This window comes from Mustela nivalis (genome assembly GCF_964662115.1).
Source record: "Mustela nivalis genome assembly, chromosome: 7".
In the NCBI taxonomy this organism is placed as follows: domain Eukaryota; kingdom Metazoa; phylum Chordata; class Mammalia; order Carnivora; family Mustelidae; genus Mustela; species Mustela nivalis.
Genome location: NC_139026.1, coordinates 19,395,937 through 19,423,842, shown reverse-complemented (window position 1 = coordinate 19,423,842; position 27,906 = coordinate 19,395,937). Strand labels below are relative to the sequence as shown.

Below are 27,906 nucleotides of genomic sequence, written 5' to 3'. Positions count from 1 at the left end.
TTCTAGGTTAGCAGGGTTGGTTTTGTGTTTTTTTTTTTCCTTTTCCCTTTCAATACTTTAGAGCACAGGAGTGCTAAATCAGGAGTGAAGTATGCCTCTCAGGAGACATTAGACCATGTGTAGACACATTTTTGGTTTTCATTACTGAGAGAAAGGAGTGATACTGGCATCTGAATTTAGTGGGTAGACATCAGGGATGCTGCTAAATGTCATACAAAGCACAGAACAAAATGCCCCCAAACAAAGAATTAAATGGTCTACAATATCAATAGTGTTGAGTTTGAGAAACATTGCTAAATTTACAGTCTTCCTTTGCTTGAAGTCATATGGCCTATGGCCTAGTTGAGTTTCTTTTGGAAAATCATCTGACAATTCTCTCAGATTCTCATTTAATCTGAAGATTAAAGTATCATCAACATATGGAATGTTTTGGTGTTGAAAAATAACTTATTTTTCGAGATAGTTGACACAATGTTAATTGTGTTAAGATTGAAAAACCCTGCCTTAAGAGATGCGTTTTCATTGCGTGGAGACTTTCACAGTTTTTATAAGATGTCTGCATTTCTTCTTCTATAAGATGTCTTTTCTTTCTTCTTCTTTGTTTTCCCCCCCTATGTAAGATTTTCCTCCCTAGTATTTGCTTTGAAGATTTTTACTTCTTATTCTCGGGAATTTGACTGAGATGAGTTTTGATATAATTTTCTTTGTGTTTCTTATAATTAGGGTTTGTTAAGTTTCTTGCATCAATAGTTTAATCTTTATCAAATTTTGAAATTTTTCCAAAATCACTCAGCATTGTTCTACAGGTCACTTACTCCTTTTACACATTTTTCTTTTTTTTTTTTTTAATCTTTGTGTCATCTGTAATTGTTTCTATTGATTTGCCTTCAGATTCACTGATTTTTTTTTCTTCCTGAAATGTCTAGTCCTCTGTTAAACCTATTCAGTGTACTTTTCTTTTTATAACTTTCATTTTCCAATATCAAATCTCAGTCATTTAGGGCTTTTTATGCCTATATTACTCTTCTCATTGTATTCATGTTTTCATCTATCTTCTTGACATACAAAGCATACTTATAACAGTTGTTTTATCATCCTTGTTCTATCATTTCTGTCAGTTCTAGGCTGTCTCCCTGGGATTGAAATTTTCACCTGTTTATAGGCTTTATTTTCCTGCCTATTTGTATGTCTGGGAATTTTTTTATTAAACAGAGAATAGTGTTGAATTTCATTTTTTGTTATGTTTCCTTACTGTTAGACTTTGTTCAGGTATATGATTAACTCTCTTGCAGCCCTATTAGGTCATCTCCAGACTTGTCATTAGCTTGTTAGTGTAGGTCCAGAACCACTACTAGGGGATGATCTTTATGAGGCCTCTTATAAGTTCTATGTGTTACAACATCTCTGTACTCTGACTAGTGGGATTGGAAATTTCTTTTGGCCCTCTGTGAAATCTGATGATTTTTTAGCTACCATCAAGCAGTTTCATGTAGTTTCACCCCATATGCATAAAGAGCAGAAGGCACTTCATTGATTTTGAGTTTTCTTTCAGTATAGTTCCCTTTTCTCTGGTACTCTGCCCCACAAACTCTTGCCACCTCATTCTCCCCACTTTAATCTCCCAAGCTTAGTAAGACCACTAGGCTCTGTTTGGACTCCTCTACCTGAATTGTAGCCTGTAAATGGCCTCCAAATAATGAGATGGTGTGATCCTAAGGCTCACGTTACTTATTTCTTTACTCTCAGGGATCACAGTCCTGTACTATCTCTTGTCCAGTTCTGAAAACAGTTGTTTTTTTACATTGGAGCAGTTAATCCTTATGGGTAGAAGCAAGAATCCTCAGTCTTCTGTAGCTTGATGGCTTTTTATAGAAGGCAAGCGCACACTCAGGCAGGGTCTCAGAGCATTGTGTTTACTTGGGGAAACTGCCATTATCCACAGTGTCTCTTCCAGTTCAGAAGCTCTTTTGGAATACCCAAAGCTAATTGGACTTGGGCAAACAGAAACCTCTTTTAAACTGTGCAAGCATTAGGGCATAATCCAGAATATGAAAATGCAAGTATATGATAGAGAATATTATTTTATAATGACCATCTAGAACAACTTCTTCCTATGTCAGAATAATTAGGAAGCCAAATTAATCATCATATGTTGTTTGAGCTTGGAAATCAGTGCAGCTAGTGAATCCCTAGCACAACAAAGGAATGCAATTAATAACTTAAATGAATGGAAAAAGGGAGCAAGAACTATTTTTTTCTGCTGAATACTTAGTTATCTTTATTTCATTTCATGGAGTACCCCTAGAGACTGGTTTATGTCCAAATGCCCATCTAATAATCTACATTAGATCAAACTGCAAAATTTGTATTCTTAGACCTTGTTTTTTCTAAGTTACAAATTGGCCACCCCCTATTTGGATATATTTACTTTCTCCTGAATGGTTCTAAAATTAATAATTAAGCTTCAGCTTCTTAAAATAGAGTCACATTCCTGTTTTTTTCTTGGACCCTGAAACTAACTTTATCTTGGCATTTTGGGGTGTTTCACAAACTCTCTCGTCACTCATTTACATTCACTTGTATTATTATTGCCAAAGTCCATCTCAGATGTTGCAAGTTAGCAACCAGTAAAAATAATCTGTTCCTCACTAATTTAAAAATATGCAAATAAACTATTATTTTTACACTGAGATAGTTCTCACGAAGATATATTTTTATGATTTCTTTTGAATAATTTAAAGATCTGGCCACAGTGCAGTCAATGGAAACTGAAGAATACCTATCACTTTATTTTGCGTACATACTCCCCAACTGGTCCTCTTCCCTACCACTCCTTATCTTGCAGTTTCCTCTTCTAGGTTTTGTACTGCTGTGGTTGTTTTGGCATTTGAGTTTGTGATTCCTCACTAAGCTCATTCATTATGTGTAGATTTTATGAGTTAAAAATCTTGGGAGGTGACCTCATTCCTCTAAGTTCTTAGGAAGCACATCTATGTAACTTCCCTGTACCTTCTCCAAATGAAAATTCTCAGAAAGTTATGAAGAACGGAAATAATGAAATCTGTTAGTATTATTCATTTCACTTTCTAAAAGAAGGAAATTAGAATTGGGAGAAAAATGACTGTGTAATTTCCTAGGAAGAGAATCATGTTGACTAGATTTCTGAAAATACTTTGAATCATCAGACAGCAGGACACTTTTCTGAAATAAAAATCACCTTTCCTTTTCCTATATGGTGCCCATTTTATTTTTGGCTCAATTCTTATTTTTATACAAATAGAACATAATCTTTTGACAAGTTAAGGAAAAAAGCCTATAGGGTCTTTAAAAGCCTTTGGGATTTTTTTCAAAAATAAGAAATAAACATGTCTTTATAATTAATTTTCTAGCATTAGACACAATTCTTTTCTGGACTCCCAGGCTAGAAATTTTCCAAATGAAGAATCAAATTAGGCTTTTGAATACCTATTGTGTTATCAAAGGGCAAGAATTAGCAGCATGTATTCCTAGCAGCTTTGGGAATAAATGTAGGTTTTGCCCACATTTATTCCCACAGGCCTCCAAAGAAAAGTATAGATCTAAGGGAAGGATAGAGAATAAATGCCAGGTTCTCACAGGGAACATATAACCTGGGGTATGGTACTTTGGTTTTTATAACTAGTTTAAGCAAAGTGCTCTTGTGGCTCAAAGAGTAAGCTTTCTTTTTCTTTTTATCTCTTCCTTATTCAGTAGAAATTAAAGGCCCCAGATTAGACTGTGACCTTCTAGCTACAAGGCAGATAGCACCCCTGGCTCTTACCCTAAATGCCATTTGCTCCTCGTCATTGTGATAGCCCAGATAATCCTGTTATGGGTTGAATTGTGTCCTCTGAAAGATATGTTTTAATCATAGCTTCCAGGACCTGTGGAAGTGACTTTATTTGGAAATAGGGTCTTTGAAGATGTAATCAATTTAAGACAATGTAATACTGTATTCCCAATGTGGCTGGTGTCCCTACAAGAAGAGAAAATGGAGAGACAGACAATCACAGAGTAGAATGCCTTGTGAAGATAGGCAGGGAGATTGGAAGAGTGCTTCTGCAAGCCAAGGGATGCCAAAGATTTCTACCAACTACCAGGAGTTAGGGAAAAGTGCATAGAAGATAGTCTCCCTCAGAGCCTCCAGTAGGAATTAACCCTGCCAAAACCTTGATTTTGAACTTCTAACCTCTGGAACTAGAGAATAAATTTGATGTTGTAAGCTCCCCCACCAAAAAATAATAATAATAATAATAATAAATAAAAGGTATATTAGGCCCAAATCCCAGTTGTCATTTACTAGCCATGTGACTTCTCTGGACCTCAGATTCTTCATTCATAGGATGATGAAAATAATACCCACCTTGACAGACTTTTGAAAAAATAAAACATAGTACCTAAAATGTAATAAATTGTTACTATACAGTGACTAAATAGTACCATATTTCAATGCTGCCATGGAACCCAAGCTATACAGCTTAAAGGGGATCTTTTTCCTGCATAAAATTCTTGAAATGCCTTAGGAAGATGACAAAAAATAGTAATTCAGTGGGTTTTTCCTTTCTGTTTGCAAAATGTTAACCATAGTTGTACTTTCAAAAAAACCTATATTATTTAGGATGAATACAGTTAACTGTGTAATACACAAAAATCCAAACCTAGATGTTTAATAGAACTCATGCACATGAGGGGCACCTGGGGTGGCACAGTGGGTTAAGTTTCTGACTCCTGGTTTTGGCTCAGGTCATGATCTCAGAGTTCTGGGATCAAGCCCCACATCAACTCCCTTCCTATAGTCTCACACTCTCTCAAATAAAGAAATAAATCTTGAAAATAAAAAAAAAAACATGCACATGAAACCCAACCAGGTATTTCTGGTTGTTAGCCTTCTACATGGTCATTTAAGTACCCAGGTTCCTTTTATTTGGTGGCTCTATGCTCTTCTGGATCCTTAGAATCTTCTCCATTCACCCCTCAAAAGGAGAAAAGAAGCATGGAATGATATAATTACTTTCTAATTTTTTTAGTCCAAAACTGACATACATCACTTGTGCTTAATTTCCATTTATCAAAATGTGGTGACATTTAATTGTAATAAAGGCTGGAAAATGTAATCTAACTATGACTAGAAAGATAAGAAGTTGTTTGGGCAAATACATAGAAGTCAGCTACAAATTGAAACTAACAATAATTGTTCTGCTTAAGAAAGTGATAGTAGAGCATGGCCTGCTGAACACTCTGTCATGTCCTTTTTGTGTCCTTTATGGGATATATGTCACAATCTTCTCAACTGCATATGATTCTGAGCCAGTGGTGTCCTGGTATTTGAACACAAACCTACCTGAACACTAACCTTGACCCTTCTTATACTTAAATTCAGAAGTCTCAGGTTTCTCTTTTCTTTTTTTTTTTTTATTGACATCTTTTTTTTTTTTCAGTGTTCCAAGATTCATTGCTTATGTACCACACCCAGTACTCCATGCAATACATGGGTATTAAGGAGGGCATGTATTGCAAGTCTCAGATTTTTCCAATGCTTCCACTAATATTGTGAGGGGCTTGCTATTTGGCACTGATGGTAATACATGGGATGAACTTCATTTGTACATAGGTTAGGTAGTAGTATGGGGTAGTATAGAGTAGAAAGGGGAGAGAAGAGAGCACACAAAACTCTGTCTTAAAACTAAGGACTTGATATTGCCCTATCTAAAATAGGTAAAGGAAGTAACTCGTAAGTTTTTTCACCTTCATGCCTCATGCAATGTCTCAGTGAGTAAATGGGGTGAGCATTCCAGGTTGGGAGATAGCTCTGCACACAGGGTCATTCAGGGACTCATAGTCCTACAAACAAGTTGTTTGCAATCCTCCCAGGCCTTGACATCATTTGCATAATATCAGCTGAGTTACTGGGGCTCCATCTATCCAAAAGGGTAAAAAGAATGTGGAAGAAGCACCCTCACTGTCTTAAGATATCAACAGGCAAGTGGCATTTATCACACTTTCCTGTTCACATTCCACTGTGAGAACTGTCTTGGGCCATATATATCCAACAGCAAGGGGATCTGAGAACTACAGTACAGGTGGGCAGCCACCTTTTACTGTGGAACAAGGCAAGAATGCATCTTAGAGGTAGGTAGTCCTTGTCACAGGATTCATTCAACCAAGTAATAATTAGAATGATACTGGAGTGCTTGGTGGCTCAGTCCATTAAATGTCCAACTCTTAATTTTGGGTCAGGTCATGATCTCAGGATCATGAGATTGAGCCCAGTGTTGGGCTCTCTGCTGGGTGTGGAGCCTACTTTGGATTTTTTTTTCTCTCTATCTCTCTGCCTCTCCCCCTCCCCAGTGCTCTTTCTCTATCCCTCTCTCTAAAAAGAAAGAACAGAGTGATATTTTATGGCAAGGCAAAAGAGAAGTATAATAAGTTTCAATTTTTCATGTTTGTTATTATTTTACACTGCTGTATAAAGCATTCACAAGATATAATTAGATGTTTTTCAAACTTATACCCTAATTTCTTATAAGATTTAGATAAATAAGAAAAGAATAATTTGCCATATTGCTTTCATTTTCATGACATCATGTCATTTGTACATTTACTGTGCCTCTTGGATACCAGTCATTGTGCTAGACCCTGAGGAGATAAAAACAGCTAATATATATAGCCCATATTATCAAGAGCCCACAACTAGTGATAGAAATGATCAAGTTTCTCTATTGTTTTTTAAGTGCTGAATGCTATGCTCAGCACTGACCTAGAGGTATCTGCACAACTCAGCATGGGTATAGAGAAGGTTCAAAGGGAATGGTTGCAGAACACACAGAGCCAAATCTGGAAACAAGAGTAGGAGTTGGCCAAATGGACACAAATAGGGAAGAACACTATAAATCAATGAAATAGTGTGGACAAAGGTAAGAAAGTCACACAACAGCTCACTCCAGGTAGCCTGGAGTCTAGGGTACAAGTTGGGACAGAGAGAGTTTGACACAGGCAGAGTCATTAGGAGCCTTGCATCCTGAGCTGGTAGTGGGGGTTTTTCTGTAAGTGGTGTGGTTCCTTGATACCCAGATATGGGCAGACCTTGTTTTCAAAAAAGCATTATCTACATAGATAGATTGGAATCTAAGGACTTCAGAATGCTGGCAGTAAGGTTAAACCTTCTGATACATTGAGAAAAAGATATTTTAGACCAAATTCTTGTGGAAAGAATTCCAAATAGTAGAAAATCTTGCCAAACCCTTAGGAATTTTAAGTCTTTTGAGAATCAACCCCTGAAAGAAATAACTTTTTTTATTGTGTTGTTAGTCACATCATTAGTTTTTGATGCAATATTCCAAGATTCATTGTTTACGTATAACACCCAGTGCTCCATGCAATACGTGCCCTCCTTAATACCACCACCAGGCTCACCCATTCCCCCACCCCCCCCCCTAAAACCCTCTGTTTGTTTCTTGGAGTCCACAATCTCTTGTGGTTTGTCTCCACCTCCACCTCCCCTTCATTTTTCCTTTTCTTCTCCTAATGTCCTCCATGTTATTCCTTATGCTCCACAGGTAAGTTATACCATATAATTGACTTCCTCTGTTTGACTTATTTCACTCAGCATAATCTTTTCCACTCCCATCCATGTTGATGCAAAAATTGGGTATTTGTCCTTTTTTGGTGGCTGAGTAATATTCCCTTGTCTGAGTAATATTCCATTGTCTTCTTTATCCATTCATCTGTTGAAGGGTATCTCAGCTCTCCCCACAGCAAGAAATAACTTTCTAATAAAACTTATAGTACTGAGTGGTTTAGTGGTAGAAGACAATTATATATATGAATGTAAAGCCATCTTCAAAGGAGACAAGTAGGAAAAATGTGAATTTGTGATGTAAGGCAGCATATAACTAGACACATTCAAAGTGCAGTGGGCTCCCAGGGCTGTGAGTATTTAAGCAAGGGAATTTAAATCATGAAGTAATAAGGGTATGGGATTGAATATTTGCCTTGAATGGAGGCAATCTATATTGGATTATATCCTCACTCATGGTTAGAGATAGCATTAGATTCTTCCTCAAATGCAAAACACAAGACAATAGCAATTAAACAAGGAACTAATTTCTTCCCATCCTCCCAAGTCCTGGAAGGGAGGAAGATGAGTATTAGCCACAAAAGGGAATTATTGGTTAGAGCTTCTCTCTCCTTCATGTAGGATTCTGCACCTGCTGGGGAGAAGAAAGGTGGTGGAATGTTTCTGACAGCCACTGGTCTGTTTTAGAAGTCAGTTCCTTCAAATGAGACCCACAAGTGGGTTGGTAGGGCTTGCTGGGAGCAGCAACAGTCAGTGAGACAAACAGGATGCTTCTCCTGTGTCCTCAGGCTGTCCCAGAATGGTCCCCCTCAGGCTTCTCTGAGGTCACAGGCTACAGTTCTGACTTTTCATGAAGAATAGCCACACATTCAAGGGCTAGCTGCTTTGTCGATTTAAGGCCAGGGGAGACTCTGGAAACAAAAAAGAAAGTCTTTAGAAAGCACCATTTTCTTGGGGGGCCAGAGAACCTTATATAATAATTGTCCCGGGGGCCCATGGAAAGACAATTGGTAAGGCAGAAAGTTAACATAGCAGGCCTGCTTTAGAAAATCCTGCCTACCAGATCGGCCCTGGACTCTTGCCTCTGTAAGTCTAAGTACCATAGCAAGGCCCAGGAGAGATGGATCTACCAGTTCTGTCTCCTGGGTGTTTCTGTGATATCTTTTGTTGCAGTCATCCTCAAAGTTTGAGTGTGCGTGTATGTGTATATGTTGTGCGTCCTATCATTTGGCTTGTGACTTCCAAGACAGCAAGGTTATGTCTTGATTATCTTTTCCCTTCTGTCATTTGTATAATAATTGAACTGTAGAAAGTTACTTTGGCTGAATGAGGATAAACTTCCATAATTCCCTGAGTGGGAAAGCCAGCTACCCCATACCTCATTAAAAAAAAAGGATCTTATGGGGCGCGTGGGTGGCTCAGTGGGTTAAAGCCTCTGCCTTCGGCTCGGGTCATGATCCCAGGGTCCCCACATCCGGCTCTCTGCTCCGTGGAGAGCCTGTTTCCTCCTCTCTCTCTCTGCCTACTTGTGATCTCTGTCAAATAAATAAATAAAATCTTAAAAAAAAAAAAGGATCTTAACAAAATTTGCACACGATTTTCCCTTTAATGTGACAAAAAGAGAAATAGTTTGGGGAAAATATTAAAATAATAAAATTATTTCTTTCAGTGAAATAGTAAAATATGTTTTACATAGATATTTGTTGGGAAGAAGATTTGGGAGACCATCTCTGCTAGTCAAATACATGAAACTGCTAAGTTTTATTTTGGCCTTTCTGCCCTTACCGCCCCCTCACTTTTAAAAATAAATATTCTATCAATGAGAAAGATGTTGGTAACCTAGTTTTCTATATTTTTATATCCCAGGAGCTTTGTTATTGTAAGTCTTTTCTGCCTCAACTTGCAAATCAGCTTAATTTAATTCTAAATGAAATCTCGAATTTTTCATTATGTTTGACACAAGCTTAGTAATTCTCTGAAAAGGTCTTTGTTAAATGAAGCTTAGCTAGAAATTCTGATATTCAGGGATGCTTACACAAACAACTGTCATTCTCTGCAATGAGTTCATTATTCAGTGACAGTTAACAGCATTGTTTTATTTAAAAATGTCTTTGTGTTTCTCTTCTTGTTCCAGCGACAGTTTTCCTGGAGTTCTGGAAAAGACGGCGAGCTGTAATTGCTTATGACTGGGATCTGATCGACTGGGAAGAAGAGGAGGTTTGTATTATTTACCTCAGAATTTTTCAAAAAGCAAATCAACGAATATACAGTCCTCTTGAGTTATCACTCTGCTCTGTGACAGAAGCCAGGTTTACTCATAAAGCATGTCAATACCTGTGTTTGCAAAAAACTTCAGGTAGTATGAAAAAGAACAGACTATAAAAGAAAGAAGAGACAACATTGTGATCACTTACTGGATTAAGATTCCATGGCTAAGTAAAGCATTTCACTTGTAGGTGGAGACATCAGAAGCATTAGTAGTAAGATTTGTTTAGTTTTCTTTTTTTTTTTTTTTTCATTTATTTATTTTCAGCATAACAGTATCATTATTTTTTCACCACACCCAGTGCTCCATGCAATCCGTGCCCTCTCTAATACCCACCACCTGGTACCCCAACCTCCACTTCAAACCCCTCAGATTGTTTTTCAGAGTCCATAGTCTCTCATGATTCACCTCCCCTTGTTTAGTTTTCTTAAATAGTGTTCTTTACTTTAACAGGAGAGTATTAATTAGTCTTACAGCTCTAGGAATATGGAAGGAAACGTCATGAGAGAATTCCAGGGAAATGTTTCTGAGAGCTCTCGAGAACCCTGGACAGTGCTCAGAGCAGCAAAGGCTCAAATGCATGACCTCAAGTCCTTAAATACTGAGTAGAAACTACTCCTCAAATGTCCTCCATGGTGGAAGGGTCTAAATGCCACTTATTCTAGCCTGTGGTACTCGGATAGCTGTGCAGAAAAGCCCAAACTTGCTGCAAGCCTTCTTCATGGAAAATCCAGGGTATTAGGTTGCTGGGGCTCCCATAACAAAGAACCACAGACTGGGTACCTTAAACAACAGAAATTAGTTGCTCATGTTTCTGGAGGCTAGAAGTCTGAGATCAAGGCATTGGCACAGTTTTCTAAGGGCTGTGAGGGCAGGATCTGTTGCAGGCTCCTCTCTTGGACTTGTAGACTGCTGTCTGCTCCCTCTGTGTTCTATCATCATTTCTCTGTGCACGTCCATGTCTAAATTTTTTATAAAAAGCCAGTCATATTAGGGGTCACTCTAATGATTTAATTTGACCTTAATTACCTCTGTAAAGACTGTCCAAATCAGTCACACTCTGAGGTACTCTGGCTTAGGACTTCAACAAATGAATTTGTAGGGGGAGGGGGAGACACAATTTAGCCCTTAACATGCAGAAACATAGGCCTAGCTCCTGATTCACCACAGATCCCTGGATAATTAACTCAGCGACTCTTAGATGACACTCACAGCCTGATAAATTCAGAGTTTCCTAAAGAAACAGAAGATTCCAGGTCCTATTCTGTTTATATCTTCAAGTGTCACTTCCTAAAATAAGTGAAAGAAGGCAGAGCCTGTTTATTACTGTATCTCCCCTCTCTCCTTCCCCATTACCTGTCACTAAGTGAAGTCCAGCCTTGGGTTTATTCTGCAGCAGGAGTGAGGCTGCCCTTCCTTCTACACACACAGGCTACTGCCAAACTGTGCCCATTGTCCGGAACCCGTTTTCTGTCAGCTTCTTCACTTTCCGTCAGTGTCTCCATCTGAGCCCTGAGTTTCTGCCTGGGTTAACTTAATCTCCATTTCACCAGACTTTCCTCTCATTTTCCCTCCTCTTGCAATACATTCATGTAGAATAGGTACTTAATTAACCAGAACCACTTTAGCATACCCTCTTGCTGATTTCCTGTTTCTAATCCCATAATTGCTTTTTAGTCAGAAGCTTTTCACATTAGATGGAGCTCAACTAAATGAAACAAAGCCTCAGCTTGATTTAGAATTAGAGCTGCCTTGATTTTAGCTGGATTTGAAAGATGTTTACCTGGTTTTTAATAATGAGTAGTACATTTAAAATCTACTGGATAAAGGCGAATGACTCTTACAGGAGCTTATTAAAAAATAGGTTTACCATATTTCTGGCTGCCTCAATTAAAAAAAATTTAATTGTAGGAGAAAACTAAGAATTATATTTGTCATTATAACTCACAACATGAATTCTAGACATTTTGCTGTTCAGAAACTTTCTTTGCCCTTTACATTCCCTGCCAATAAAGTAAAAGTTTAGTAGTTATTTCAAACTGCTTAGAATAGTAGAGTCGGTCCCTTTTCTCATTCTCTTTGTTAAGCACAGTTTAATAAGATAACATAGACACTTAACTACTAGTCTAAATTATACCGCCTTGGTGATAATAAGTCTGAATCATTACCCTTTAGATTTTCTTCAGTTTGCTAATGCCCAGACATTTAAACCTGGCTCTCTGAGCCCACCTCACTGATTGATTAGTATGGTAGCTGTTGATTCAGTTTATAATAGAGTAAAAAAAAAATGTCCTTTTATTGTGTGTATGTATTTCTCCAGTGCTTAAAAAAAAATGTGTCTGTCTGTTCTTCAGGAAGAAATACGGCCCCAGTTCGAAGCGAAGTACTCCAAGAAAGAGCGAATGAATCCTATTTCAGGAAAGCCAGAACCATATCAAGCATTTGCAGATAAATGCAGCCGACTTATTGTTTCTGCATCTGGGATATTTTTTATGGTTTGAAACTTTTCTACAAAACTCTTTGTTTCATAAAGTACAAACTTGTAGCACGGTATCAACAATAATTATATCGGGTATTTGCATAATTTTACAAAACATTTTTACACATTCTTTTATTTACTCCTCACAAAGACTCTCTGAGATAGTTAGAGATAGTACTGCTGTCCCGTGTTCCAAATGGAGCCACTGAGACTTTAGAAGGGTAAGGGGCTTGTTCAGGATGAGCCAGGAAACAGCCAAGAGCTCCAGTTCTTTCTGCTTGCCTCTCTGTGCCTTGCTGAAAGGAAGTAAGAGTTGAGATAGGACCTGCAGTAGTGTTTTTCAAACCTTTTGCTCACCATGCCCATATAAGAACTACATTCTCTGTCATAACCCAATGCCAGGAGATGTAGGAGAAGAATCAATGAAACAAGATGGGATTGGGATGGAGACAAACCATAAGTGACTCTTAATCTCACAAAACAAACTGAGGGTTGCTGGGGGGAGGGGGGTTGGGAGAAGGAAGGTGGGGTTATGGACATTGGGGAGGGTATGTGCTATGGTGAGTGCTGTGAAGTGTGTAAACCTGGCGATTCATAGACCTGTACCCTGGGGGATAAAAATATATGTTTATTAAAAAAAATTAAAAATTAAAAAAATTTTAAAAAATTTAAAAAAACTAAACAGAGTAACTGAAACAATGCTCATCTTTGCAATATGCAATACTCTGATTTTTTTTTTTGTTTTATTTTAGTCTGTTTTTTTTAATGCCAACCATAACCTCCTAAAATTGACTTCTAGATTCACTAATGGTTATGTCAGTTTGGAAAACACTACCTTGAACCTGGGTTTTTGGGTTTTCCTAAAAAGAAGTCTTTGATGATCAACTTTGACCCTGTTAACCACCGAACAAAACTTATGCAAATTTTTCAGAAATGTCATATTTAGAACCTTAAATGGTGGTTACGATTCTCCTTTCCTGTTTTCAAATGATGAGTGTATAAACAGGTGTTGTAGATCAATAGATTATGAAGGACAAGATGGTGGCAAATCTAGACACATTACCCACCCTTTAGTCAAAGAAACTGGAGAGATGAAAGGGTAGGCAGCATGCCCAGTCTTGGCTCAGACCAAGATTCAAATCCACACCTTTCTGCTGACACTGCTCTGTAAGTAATTGTGTCATGCTTCGACTTTCATAAGAATTCACATTTATTGTCTTGCTTTTTGTTTTTGAAAGACCTGTAGATATAGAGTGAGCTTTTCTTACTCTGCAGATGGGCAACCTAGAGCAAAGGAAGCCAAAGCCACAAACTATGTGCCCACAGTCACAGTGCTAGGTAGAAGCTGAGCCATGACCCAGACCTGACTTCTGAGTCCAGTGAGCTGCCCATTCCACCACATAGCCACCCTGTCTGAAAGTCAGTGTAGATTTCACTGATCTCCCCATCAGTGATGGGGATTAAGATGTAGGCAATTGTTGTTGTTGTAATTTTTGCCAGTTCCAGCTCAAGCTTTATACTCAAGCTTTTGGAGCATGTCACTCATAGAAAGCCAAAAGCAGTTGGTGTAAAACAGAAGAATGCTTCTAGCAATCTCTAAGTCAGTAGAGTGCATGCTGGTTCTCAGCTTGGTTTTTGATAACTAAGTTGGTAAAGGTCTTTACTCTGATATAGTGAATCATCTAATGAAAGACACAAACATGTTGGGGTCTCATATTGCCAATAGATAGAAGACATGTTGAGTTCTCATCACATACCATGAAATCTTCAGAGAAAGATAGCTCAGTTCAATGTCCATAATTGATTAATAAGAGATTATGTACCTATCACAGAGTTGGCTTATTCAGCAACAAATAGCTGAACATTTACTATGCACCTGTAATTATGCTAAGGCACTATAGAAACTATGGTGAGCAAAACAGATACCATACCAGCCCCGATGGAGATTATAGTGCACCCCCCCTTGATCTGAAGTTTTGCTATCTGGAGTTTCAGTACCTGCAGTCAGCCCCAGGCTGGAAGCAGACAATCCTTCTGACATATCATCAGAAAATCAGTAGTAGCCTAATGCTATATCACAGTACCTATGCTATCTGCCTCACTTCATCTCATTATGTAGGCATTTTACCATCTCACATCATCACAAGGAGAGTGAGTACAATACAATAAGATATTTTGAGAGGGAGAGAGACCATATTCACACAGTCTTTCTATCATATTGTTGTTCTGTTTTATCATCAGTTACTGTTGTTAGTCTCTTACTGTGCCCAATTTGCAAATTAAACTTTCTCATAGCTATTTATCTATAGGAAAAACCATAGTCTATGTAGGGTTTGATAGTATCCAAGGTATCAAGTATCTACTGGGGACCTTAGAAATATCCCCCATAGAAAAGGGGGACGATCAACTATACTTTCTAAATGGGGGAAACGGGCAACAATCAAACTGAAAAATTGTTAGAAATTATAAATTGGATACTAAAAGAAGAGTACAGGTATCATATAGCAGTAACAAAGTCTGAGGGTCATTAAAGCTTTAGTTATGAAGTGGTTCTTGAGGCGTGAAAGAAGAGTAGGTGTTAACTAGGCTCTGTGTGTGTGTGTGTGTATGCTCACGTGCATACACACATATGTGTGTGTTTGGCATGGGAATGGGGGGTGGTCAGCCTTTTAGGCAAAGGAAATGGTCTTGAAGATTAGCCCGTTTGAAGCCAGGAGAGAGGTTCTTGAGTCCCCAGACTTAAAGGAAAATGTCATTCCACAAGATGGAGAAAGTCTTGCCACCATGAAGACTTTGCTTTTATCCTAAGAATAAAAGAAATCAATAGTTTTACACAGAAGAGTGACATCATAAGATATCCATAATAATAATGCTCAGTCAAATACCCTGCTTAATAAAATATTACCCCATAGCTTACACAGTTTATCAGCTTTCAAGCACTATGGTTGTTCTATTTGAATAACAAAGAAAATACAGGCAAGAGAAAGTATTAATCACAATGAAAAGTTGGGATTTTATTATGATTTCTTGAGTCCATTCCGCTGTTGGTTTATTTCCTTTTCTTGTTTTCCAATGGTGGAATTTTACAGTGGTGGGGACCCTCCTCCTGGGACATTCCATCAGGGTGGGTGCTCACCGGCTTTCCGTCTTCCTCCCAGATCTGCGTGGTGATCGCTGCCGTGTTTGGGATCGTCATTTACCGGGTGGTGACTGTCAGCACTTTTGCTGCCTTTAAGTGGGCGTTAATCAGGAATAACTCTCAGGTGGCAACCACAGGGACTGCCGTGTGCATCAACTTCTGCATTATTATGCTGCTGAATGTGGTAAGTGAACTATAAGGTAACGAGCCTGATAGGTAAAAACTATGTGGACTGTGGTTTTCTTCTGTTGCTAAAGGGACCCAACCTTGGAACGGTGAGTCTGTCATGCAGCACAGATGGCTGGGCAGCAAACTGCCTGGCAGGTCATGCACTCGGGTCTGGGGATTGAGAAGGCTTGAGTCAAATCCAGGCTCTAGGATTTGCTCCAGTGGAAGGCACTAGCTCTCTCCGAATTTTAGTTTCCTTATTTAACCAGTAAGCTAACAGTGTGTGTATACCCCTTGGGGAAACGTAGAGAAAGAACATTATTTTAAAGGCCCAACCTAGAATCTGTGACATAGTTCAACAGTGTTAGTTCCCATTTCTCTTTGATTTTGAATGTCAGGAAAGTGGTCAGTACCCAAAGCATTGTTTGAGATAACCTTGCAAGGCACACATCAGGATGGAACCTGTTGCTTGTGTTAATTTCGGGTGATTTTCAGTTCTATATTTCAGCCCAGGTGTCTCCTCTGACCCCAAACATCCGACTGACTACTCCCACCATCCTCATCCAAACCCTTCTCTCCCCTCCAGAATCAGTTCCTCCATAGCTGCCTCCCGTGGTAACTGCTCAGGATGAAAACCTTGGCATTACCCTTGACTCCTCTGTTTCTCTCAGTGTCTGTTTCCAGAGTTTGATCACTTCTCACATGTCCCCAAGTCCCACCCTGGTCCAAGAGCGCAGTAGCTCCCACCTGGGTTATTGCATTGCCTCCTACCTGGTCTCTTGGCTGCCTCATTTGCTCCCTCAATTTAGACTCATCACAGCAGCTAGTGCAATCTGCTTACGGTGAGCGAGTTCCTGTCCCTGTTCACTCATCATGCCCGGTGGCTTTCCTCTTGCTCAGAATAAAAGTTCACATCTTCATGTGGCCTCCAGGCCTCTCCTTCTGGCCTCAGTGACAACTCTGATCCTGTCTCCTACCTACTCACCCTATTTCTCCTGCTCCAGCCTGGCCTTCCCTTTGTTCCCTGGATGTGCCAAGCATGCTCTCACTCTAGGGACTTTTACTTGCTCTTCTCTCTGCCTGGAATATTCCTCCCCATGGGGTCTGCATGGCTTCCTCCCTCGCCTCCTTCATTTCTTTGTTCAGAGATTACTTTTCTAATATAAAATTTCTGTGGTCACTCAGGTTTAGAATCGTAACTGCCTCCTGCCATCTAACAACTTCCTGTCCCCTTGCCTGCTCTATTTTTCCCTGTGGTATTTATTACTATGTAATATGCTGTTTTTAAGTTATTTTATTATCTGTCTTCCCCATTGGAATGTAGATCCATTAGGGCAGAAACTTTTGTCTATTTGTTTTCTACTCGCTATTTCCCAGTGTCTGGAATGGGATCTAGCACATAGTAGACTCTCAGTAAATTGTTTTTATTTGCAGAACAAATAGTATTATTTGCTGACATTGCTAGATTTGAGATGAATCTATGCATAAAAATAGTGACATTAGAGATTTGTAGCAGGGAATAAATAAGATCATATATGTGGAGTCATAGACATGGAGTAGCTGTTATGGTTCCCTCACACTTAGTTATATTGCATCTTAAATCTGGATATGATAATATCCATAATGCTGAAATTCTCTCATCATTAGAAAAGGGTGTTCCAAAGGCCAATTAATTTAATGTTGTTATCAATACAGTTTAATCCGTTTGGATTATCATTCCTAGCTCCTTAAATAATCCTAAATTCTATAACCAACAAACTCAGAGTGATTCTTAAGAGAATTCAACCTACCCAATAATAAAAAACTTCATTTAGGATTTTTTTTTAAAAAGATGTTATTTATTTATTTGACAGATAGAGATCACAAGTACGCAGAGAAGCAGGCAGAGAGAGAGGAAGGGAAGCAGGCTTCCCGCTGAGCAGAGAGCCTGACATGGGCCTTGATCCCAGGACCCTGGGATCATGACTTTAACCCACTGAGCCATCTAGGTGCCCCTCATTTTGGGTTCTTAAGTGAGCAAGTCATCACTGAACTAATGAAATATAGTTGATTTATTATTATTACCACTATTACTATTTACCATTATTACTAAAATACACAGGGACTTCTTTATTATTTTAGAAAAAAGTTTCAGAATACGGAATTTCCAAAAATGAAACAAAAGCAGTTGCTAACCACCTGAAATGACTGTAAAAGTATGTGGTCAAGTGGAGGGCAAGAGCGGACATGTGGCACCTCTGGCCCTCTCTACTCCAGGACTCAGCTCCTCTCAAAGTTAATTGTGGAATATATTCATTGGGAGGGGGAGTGATTGATGGTGAAATTAACCAAACAACCAAAGTAGTGAAATAGTCTGCGTCCAGGTAGTTTGCAATGAATTAATGACCTTTTTCTCTCAAATGCCATATTAAAATTAAATTTATGCATCTCACATACAGTGAGTCTATAAATATATGGTTGTTCATATATTTTGAGCAGATATACCAGTATTGTCAGAGTTAGACTTTGTTGAACTGGAAATCACTTATCCAGCAATCTCTACTTCACGAGACACAGCCAAGAAAAGAGAAAATAAACTAAAAATGAAGAAGGTAGCATAGGGAGTGGGGAAACTATATAGTTATGGACATTGCAAACTATATAGTTATGGACACCTACTATGTGCTGGGAACTAGACTACTAGGCATTTCTATGCTTTATCTAACAGGCATTTCAGAGTGACCAAAATGGATAATGTAGAGTCTACACACTAAAGCTAACGTATTATTTTCAAGAAGGCCCTTAATGAGTATTTTCATTTATTTTAGGTACATGTAAACACCTTTGCTGTTCTGATTTCTCATCAACATCAGACTAGAAAAACAGAAGGTCACTAAGGCAAGAATTCTTGCAAGAGAAGGAACTGATAAACCATAGCAAGGGAAAGAAAAGAAAATAAGAAACACATGTAAGAACTTTCAAAGCAGCACCATCCAAGACGCTACTGTGCAGGAAGCAATGCCCATGACATCCCCATCCCAGCAAACACATTCCTAGTCCTGTCTTATGCCCTGAGGCCTTACAGGTTCCATTACAAAGGCAACTGAGTATGTAATATAGTTTGGAAAGATTTACATCAGAATATCCAAAAAATAAAAAAGTAAGTCCTTAGGCAAATAACACATAAATAACAGATGACAGACTAATAACTATGAGGTAGCTTTGACCAGTTCAGAACTAAACTAGCTAATGACTTCTGAAATTACTCAATTTAAGGTATTTTCATGACCCTACAATATACATTTTTTATAGCTACATAAATTATTTCCAACTACTTAAAATTCTGGCCATACTTGTCTTGCAAAAATAAAGTCATCATTTAGACATGAATCATTAATACTTTCCATTAATTGAATATTAAAAACCTTGAGAGCTAGATTGGTTTTTAACTTCTGTTCATTACAGCCTCTAATTTTTTAATAATATTGTTATAGATCACATACCCTGTTTCTGACATTCTGCTAGAGTTGTCCAACCTTAACTAAAGAAGGAGACCTATAAGCTTATTTTCCAGATTTTATGATGTCTATTTACTCTGTTGTGTTTTTGTTGTGTATTTACTCTTATGTAGTGTGTACTCTAAAAATAAAATACAATATATTTTATAAAAAAAATTCTGCATCCTGGGGAACCTGGGTGGCTCAGTTGGTGAAGCATCCAACTCTTGATCTCAGCCAGGTCGTGATCTTAGGGTAGAGAGTTCAAGTCCTGTGTTGGGCTCCCAGCATGGGTCCCTCTTTAAAAAAAATATTCTGGACCCCAACAAAATATGATACTTCTTAGTGACTGGTTAAGGGATGCTTACTAATTTTCATTTTATTTCTTCTTGAAAAATAAATACCTCAAAGATGGAATAAATAGGGAGGATTTTCTTGCTCCTTGATGTACTATTTTAATCCCATTCTGCCTCACTAGTGAACTAGGAACATCTCAGTATGGTGGTCAGAAACAAACGATGCCAACAAAGAATACATTCCAAGAGGAGATATAACCATCCTGATATTTCATTATACTCTAAACACTGAAGACCACAGGGTCTTATTCCCGAAAGAAGTGAACCAGAGAACATGGGATGCATCAGAACAGGCCCCCATACATTGTTTGGGTGGACAAAATCAAATTAGAAGTACTCAGAGCTTCTTTGGAAGTATACTTCAGATCAGAACACTTTCTGCCAGTTACAGATTTTAACTCTCACAATTTGTGGCATCCAGTTTGGAAACAGATTTTCTACTGCTTTTATCAGAACAAACCATCCATGATATCTATCTCAACTTCCTAATGAGAAATCAGACACTTTCCAGAAGCCACTCATCAGAAGATCTTTCAGTGACCATCAGGCCCTCTGCTTACGTGCCCTTTCTCTTTGTATCTTGCTGAAAGTTTCACTGTCCATTCCCTTGCATCTTTAACATTTATAGAATGGTCACAGATGCCATGGGTCCTGACTGTGGGTCCCCATATACTTTGCCTTATTTTTCAAAATGTTAATATTGATCATATTTTGATTACTGTGCTGTTCCTTTTTTTTTTAATTTTTTATTTTTTATAAACATATATTTTTCTTCCCAGGGGTACAGGTATGTGAATCGCCAGGTTTACACACTTCACAGCACTCACCAAAGCACATACCTCCCCAATGTGCTGTTCCTTTTTTAAGTTTCATTTTTTTTTGCGGTGTCTAAACCGAGATAACATGGACATGTCACCAGCTACCAAGACCTTTGAGACAGAAGTGCAAAGTGAGCCACTTGGATAAAAGCATATCAATGTGAAAGATCTAAAGGATAAACTGGACAGTCAAAAATTGTATTTTGAGAAAGATGATCTCAGTCAAATCTAATTTTCCTTGAAAATCACATAACTGACTTTAATAATAGAGTGTATTTGTAAAGGAAAATATATTTTATTAAAACATCTGTCCTAATCTGTACTTAACCAGTACTTTTAAGATAAAATGTATGGCTATACCACTGGATTTCTTATTGAAAATTACACCAATCTCTTTTAACTCTGGACTCTTAAGAGTCTGTGGCTTCTGCACACAAAATATGATACTATGGCCATATTAGTTATATTATTATAGCAAATTATAGTCATTGTTCTAAGTTTTGAGTCATATAATCAGTATTTTACTTAACTCTGTACTTAGCAGAAGTCTTGGATAAGAAAATTCAGAAGTTTGGAAGGACCGCAAGATAAGTGGTCCAGTACCCATTCTCAGTCACAGAAAAGAAAAACAGTGGTCTGAAGAAGAGATGAGGTGATGTGCCCAAGCTCTACAGCTTGCTGACTTGGTAAAGTCATAATTCCAGCCTGGGGAACTTTAACCAGGGCATTTTTACTACTTTAAATATGATCTTAATTTTCATGTTGTTCCAATCCTTTTGCCTAGTTTTCCTTTCCATTTTACTGTCTCATTTTAGAGAAGACACCTGCTCTTTTCCTCGATTTAGCCCTCTCTCGGGAATCTCCTAGATCTGGGTTTGCTCTGAACTGTGGCCTCTGCACTTCCATATACATATGCCTACATGGGTGTGCATGCACACACACACACACACACACACACACACACACACACACACACTTTCCCTTCCCTCTCAGGACCCTGCATTTACCAGATGGCTGGGCGAGTTAAGGATGCATCCAATGTACTCATGGAAAAGCAGAATACCAAAAGCTTAGGGCTCCTAGTAAGTTTTCATCATCTCAGTATTTATGAATGCTCTAATCTAGAAAATACAGCAAGTCCATAAACAATGAGTTTACAGAATCTTACCATCAGAATCAGTCTTAGAGATGCTAAGGTCCAAGAATGTTGTGATTTGCCCTGCATCACTTAGCAAGCTAGTAATTAGTCGCAGCTGGCCTTGTTGCCAATTATTTACTCTAACATAGGAAGTGAGATTTTAAAAATAGTAAAATGGGATCTTGTGCTTTTCTTTCTTGCCTTGAAAGGACACAGCTGTTTGTTTACAGTGTGTTCATTGTTGAATAATGTGTGGTTAATGAAATTATTTTTACTCATGACTTGATTACCTATTTCCTTTATAACTATGGATTTTATAGCATCCACAGCTTTATTATTCAATATATGGAATTTGTTTTACAGCTCTATGAGAAAGTTGCACTTCTTCTGACAAATTTAGGTAAGTGAGACCCTTTTTATTTCATAGCACAACATTGCAGTTTGGGAAGTATCTTTTCAAAGACTGATTTCCGAAACCCTGCTGAAGAGAAATATTCTTTTTGTTTTGAATTGCATACAATTATTTGCTCTTTGTCTTCAACAGGGCATTTTAAATATGTCTAGTAATTGGGGAGTCATTTCTGTTTTTTAAACATCTTTATTTTTTTCTGTGTTCCAAGGTTCATTGTTTATGCTCCATGACCAGTGCTCCATGCAATACATGGCCTTCTTTAATACCTACCACCAGGATCGCTCCATCTCCACATCCCCCTCCCCTCCAAAAGCCTTAGTTTGTTTCTCGTAGTCCACAGTCTCTCATGCTTCGTCTCCCTCACCATTTTACTTCTCCTTTCCTTCTCCTAATATCCTCATGTTATTCCTTATGCTCCACAAGTAAGTGAAGGGGAGTCATTTCTACTTAAAGCTTTAAAACCTGTCATAAACATTACCTATCATGGGCTAATGTAATTTGAAACAGGTTTTCTCTTAATGCACAAAAAAATTATAGCATCATTAAAGTAGTAGATAAAGTGCCCAGAATCATTGAAAAAAAGTGTTCATTTGCTTTGCTTACAATTTTTATTTAATTAAAAATGTATCAAGCTTTTGTGGCGTATCTAAACCACAGCAAGATGAGTTGCTTTGAAGATTGGGGGCCTTCCACCACAAATGTAGGTGGTCTAATCATTACTTATATTTATAGAAATAACAATCATCTGGATAAATCACCCTTAAAGGTGACATTTCTCTGAATCCATAAAACAGACCAATCTGGTCTGTACACTGTACATTTTCCATGTTTTCAAGATAAAGAAATTGTCCCAATTTTATTAATGAAACATTGGTCATTTTACTCTATGCAATTTAAGAAAATTACATACTCCCACATATAAACCTATTTTAGCACTTTCCCATATGTAGCTTGTCGGGAGGGATCAAAAAAGTGCTTTTATTTATAATCATTATAATACAAGATGACATTTATTGAGCCTTCCTATGTGCCAGATACAGAGTTAGATACCTGGTATATCTCCTTTAATGTCATTAAAATCCTCCATCATTACCACCCTTAGCCCAGAAACATAGAAAGAAGTTTATATCCACTAAAGAGGTAGGTACATTGGCAGATTGTGTCCAGTGGCCCCTTGATCCAGGCTGGCAAAGACGCCAGGGAGATACAGCCCTGGCCCTTCTGTGGTTGGGACACCTGGGCACCCACCCAGCTGGCTAACAACCTGGGAGACCTTCCTATGTAACCAATAGTTCAGGAGCAGAAGTGAAGTAAAGATAAAAACCCTTTTAAATCCTTTGTCTTCTCTTTCCTCAACAGCGGTACAGCCTTGCTAAATATGATTCTCCTCCCCCTTCTCAGATATGCCCTCAGCAAGCATTTTGAGGAATTAGGGGAAAAGGAATTGATGGAGTGAAATGGCAAAGAGCAATTGGAAGCAGGGACTATGGAAACATAGAAAGTACAATGGAATTAAACATATTCTCATTGACATTACTTGGGATGAGGATGCAGCTCCTAGGGAAGGATAGGTGCATTTGATATGAGATGTCAAGATGGAAGTCTGATTCATATTTTGATTCATATCACAGTGTCCAAAGAGCACTTGCTTTATGGAAGTCAAATATAAGGAGATGAGAATTGGCACCTGACTGAGGTCAGAACACTGTAAGATGTAAATGGTGATATAGGTTAAAACTCTAAAATGAGGTCATCTCCTTGGTATTTGTCCATGAGAAAGAAAAATGATGCATGAGGGTGACAAGCAAAGAAGTCAGATACTCACAGCATTCTGAGAGGGGAGGGGGTCTGACTCTCTCTCGTGCAGAAGCACCTGGCATTTCACAATAGAATTGAAGAACAAGGAATTAATTAGGAAATGGGAGGGGACCTGACTCCACACCCTACCCCACAGACAGAAACTAAGAGCAGAAGGGAACGAAGCTCCTCCAGCCCTAGCTTTCTCTCCTCCAGGCTCTCTGTGCGTCCTGTCACAGCAGAACAACCTGGATATTCCATCCCCTCAGATAGGTCAGTAGCTCCTTCCCACCACACCCTGGTTGGGCTGGTCTGCAAGCTTGAGGTGGTCTATTCCATCATCCACCATCTATAGGAAAACTGGGGTCTCCTGAAGCCTTCTCAGGGCACCTCCGCTCCTATCCTGTGTGTATAGGGAGTAGGGCAGAGGGAGTTAAGAAGGGGTCAAAGGCAACCTCTCAAACTCTACTCCCTTTTTGTCCACAGAACAGCCTCGCACAGAGTCCGAGTGGGAGAACAGCTTCACCCTGAAAATGTTTCTTTTTCAGTTTGTCAATCTGAACAGTTCCACATTTTACATCGCATTTTTCCTTGGAAGGTAAAGGACCTGATCTCTCTACTTCTGCAGGCCAGGGATAGAGCACTCAGAGGTCACTGACCAGGGTGACAGAGAAGCACCTCCTTTAGAGTAATTTATACAAAGAGTAGAAAGAGATTAGACCACTCCTTTCCTTTCCTGTTCCCTTCCTAGGGAATGGTCACTGCACTCAAAAGTTACCTGTGTGCCTTTTCTTGCTAAGGTACATAGAGGAAAAACATTGGCACAAGTGAAGGATGGATTTAAAACTTGTGGGCTCCATCCGCACCTGAGTCAGGCCCCCAGATCTCACACTTTTATGAGCAGTTGACCTAAGAGGTGGTAGAGAGGGTGGAGAGGGGGATCTGCAGCGTGTCCTGGATGCCCACCTTCATAGAAGAGGGAAGGACATCCAAACGGGAGAGGGGGTGACGTAGGATGCCAGAGAAGAGTGGACAATTTCAGTTACAAGGATTTGCAAAGGCTCCTGTGTTAAGTAGTCCTGTCCTATGAACTCTCTTGTGCCAGGAAGTAGTCTCTGAAGAGAGAAAAACCAGAGACGGGTGAGTGTTGGATTTGGGTGGGATGGATGTAGCACTTCTCAGTATCGAGCTACTTCAGTGTGGAATTCTAGTCAAACAGTAAAGCTCTTTTTTTTTTTCAAATTAAGCTTCTATTCAAAAAGATCAGAACCTGTTTCAATCCAACATGCTGTTTGTTATATAGGCCAGAGTGATTGATATTTAGCAGAAAATGTTCAAAGTCACACAGAGCAGCAAGAGCTGGCCTCTGTGGTCAGCAGCCAGACAGTCCAGAAAGGACATATTCCTGGAAAATTCTAGAAGTTGCAGTCATGGCAGCTCTGGAGAATTTCCTAATTCTCTCAGACCTGAGTGTACCAGTAATTTTCATTGGACATGTGCTAAGCTGAACACAATAATCACAAAAAGCTTAGACCTATAGGGTGCTAATGGTTTGTTTTTCTGTGTGTTGAAGATTTACAGGACACCCAGGTGCCTACTTGAGACTGATAAACAGGTGGAGACTAGAAGAGGTCTGTATTCTTCCATCACTCCTTATTTCCTACAGTCTTATATTAAATAGCCTAGGGCAACTTTGTGCAGATTAGAAACCAAACACTCTTTCTTCCCTGCCACTGATTCTGGAATTTCTATGTTTGCTTACCTCGCAGTGCCATCCTAGTGGATGCCTTATTGATCTCTGTATGCAAATGGGTATTATAATGGTGCTAAAGCAGACATGGAATAATTTCATGGAACTTGGCTACCCGTAAGTACCTTAGATTTCTACAGTTGAGTGGGAGCATTGCTCATTATTGACTTTTCTAGGTGTGGCAAGTAAGATAAGCAGTGCAGACTCAGCCGTGCTGATACCTGGAGCTAAGTGTTCATGCTCAGTTATTCAAAGGCAGTCATGAAAGTAATAAACATTGGCTCTTAGGAGATTTAGTACAAGAAGTGTGAATGATCGTGAATATTCTTTAAAAAGTCTCTGTGGGGCCCTAAACATTGAACACTTGCTTGCAGCTCCTTTAAATAATGCTTCTGACCCTAATGCTGTAGCATTTCAAGGCTCTCACCAGTTATGACTCATTAACTAGAACTCTACTCCCCCACCCCCATGGTAAATCAGGAATGGTAATTTTTTCAAACTACCTTAATTTCAAACTGTATAGAAAAGGAACTTCTGGAAAAGAGAAAAGTTTAGGGATGCAGGAAAGAAACTGGAATATTTCTAAGTCAATATATCTTGACAAGTAAAAATAGGATCACCTGATGGTAATAGTAGATGTTGATGACAATAGACAAAAACTTCCATCACTTTTGTAAGAATATCCTTGAATTCTGCTATGTTTGCTCAGCTCTGGTCAGTTAAGTTTTAAAGGAACATAAATCAACAACTTCTATTTCTGCTTTAATTCCCTACCTACTGATTTCCATGTCAGCTTGCTGTCTCTATAGAGAACTCCAGGTTTCAAGGAGGACCACTCAGCCAGAATGATTAGCTAGAACTCGGATCACTTCGAAAAAGTCACTTCTTGGCTCTTAGTCGGAACCTAGGCCAGTAATTTTCTATCCTTAGATTTTTAGAAAACTTATTCCAAGTGCTTGATGTTGTCTGCGAAACTTTTTTAAATGCATAAAATTTAAAAATTAGCAGCATTATATGCTACTTTAAAGTATAAACCATAATTTATCAAAATGTCAGACATCAACAGAACTATATTTTATCTTCTAGTAGTATGGACAGAGAGCAAAACTGCAAAGTAGGTCGTTTATTTTTTTATACCCATCCCATTATTTCCTTATTTTGCCATTTGTTTTTGGGTTTTTCTGGCATGTCTACTCTTGGATACCCCTCCATTTTTCCTTGTCCCCTATAGCACACAGACCTGGTCCTTGCCCCCACTTTCTCAATCCTGTTCCATTTCACAAGATGCACTCCTGACCATTACTAAGGATTAATGTGCTAATCTCATCAGTGTGAGATGTATTTTACTGGGAATCAGAGTCCCTGTTGAGCTCAAGCTAAAAGCAGGCAAGTCCAGTTGTGGATGTGCAAGCTTCCGTGTGCTAAGAGGGGAAGCATTTAATGGATCTGTAGAGCTTCCAGGCCCTCAGAATATGTAGGCCAGCACTCACATGATTAAGATTGCCCATGCATCCTAAATTAAGTCAGCTAAGCCAAACCTTCCTCTACTCTGTGGTCTGGGTGTTGCCTTGGCGCTAGAGGAAAAGTTTATAGATGTTGTCCTCCATCCTACCCTCTGAGGCAACACAGAACATGAGATAATTTCATGAATAGTTAAAAAGTCATTCTGTTCATTTGCAAGTGCAAATGCATGAAGTACAGCCATTGATACGATCTTGCTAATCCAAGGTTTTATTTCCTTGGCAGCTGATCCTAAATGTTTTTAAATTATGGTTCTGTATTTGAAGTCTGTCTTATTGCTTAAGTCTTATGAACAGTCATATATTTTTTTTAAAGGAATTGATCTTGTTGTGCAGGTTAATTCAGAATTGGTGGACCAGAAGAAAAGTACGACAAGAACGTGGACCCGAAAGAAAAATAAGTTTCCCACAGTGGGAAAAGGACTACAACCTTCAGCCCATGAATGCCTATGGACTCTTCGACGAATACTTAGAAATGAGTATGCAAATATCCTATTTAATCCTATTAATTCTAAATGCCAATTCTAGAACTCAAGCTATATTCAGCTAGACAGGCATCCTCTATCATTGAGGCCAGCCATGTGGGAGAATTCTCCAGCCGAATGGAGAGGAGGGGAGTTTCTTGCTTTAAGAAGCTCAGTCCATAGAGATGGTGTCAAAAGCCTAGGCACTTTGAACTCTTCATGACATTGTGCCCTTTCCCTTGTAATCAATCACCAGGAAACAAAAATGATTTGGAAAACTTGGTGAACCAAAGAAAAGGGAGTTACCATGGCATGATTGATTCCCTCATTTAGCAGACATATATTGAGCCATGTTATGTCCAGGCAGATGCTATGCTTGCCACAAGAGCTACAAGAAGGAATAAGGCACAGTCCCAGCTTTCAAAGAGTACATGAGCTAGTGGGGGAAAGCCAGAGATATAAAGTGCCCTCGATGCTGCAGGATGCATCAGTAGAGGGGAGCAGGGGAACAGCCATTTCTCTTGGGGAG

General features: G+C 38.8%; 1 protein-coding gene across 7 annotated transcripts in view; it reads left to right on the top strand.

The window, feature by feature from the left end:
* The window catches only part of ANO4 (anoctamin 4), a 461,396-nt gene that overhangs the window by 392,980 nt on the left and 40,510 nt on the right, over positions 1–27,906 (top strand). For all 7 annotated transcript variants that reach the window (XM_082739159.1, XM_082739158.1, XM_082739160.1 and 4 more), the window contains 8 exons: positions 9,729–9,811; positions 12,215–12,355; positions 15,498–15,662; positions 21,798–21,834; positions 24,130–24,241; positions 25,217–25,274; positions 25,413–25,510; positions 27,250–27,392. In XM_082739159.1, coding sequence (XP_082595285.1) covers positions 9,729–9,811; positions 12,215–12,355; positions 15,498–15,662; positions 21,798–21,834; positions 24,130–24,241; positions 25,217–25,274; positions 25,413–25,510; positions 27,250–27,392 — 837 coding nt within the window. The remainder of the gene's footprint in view (positions 1–9,728; positions 9,812–12,214; positions 12,356–15,497; positions 15,663–21,797; positions 21,835–24,129; positions 24,242–25,216; positions 25,275–25,412; positions 25,511–27,249; positions 27,393–27,906) is intronic.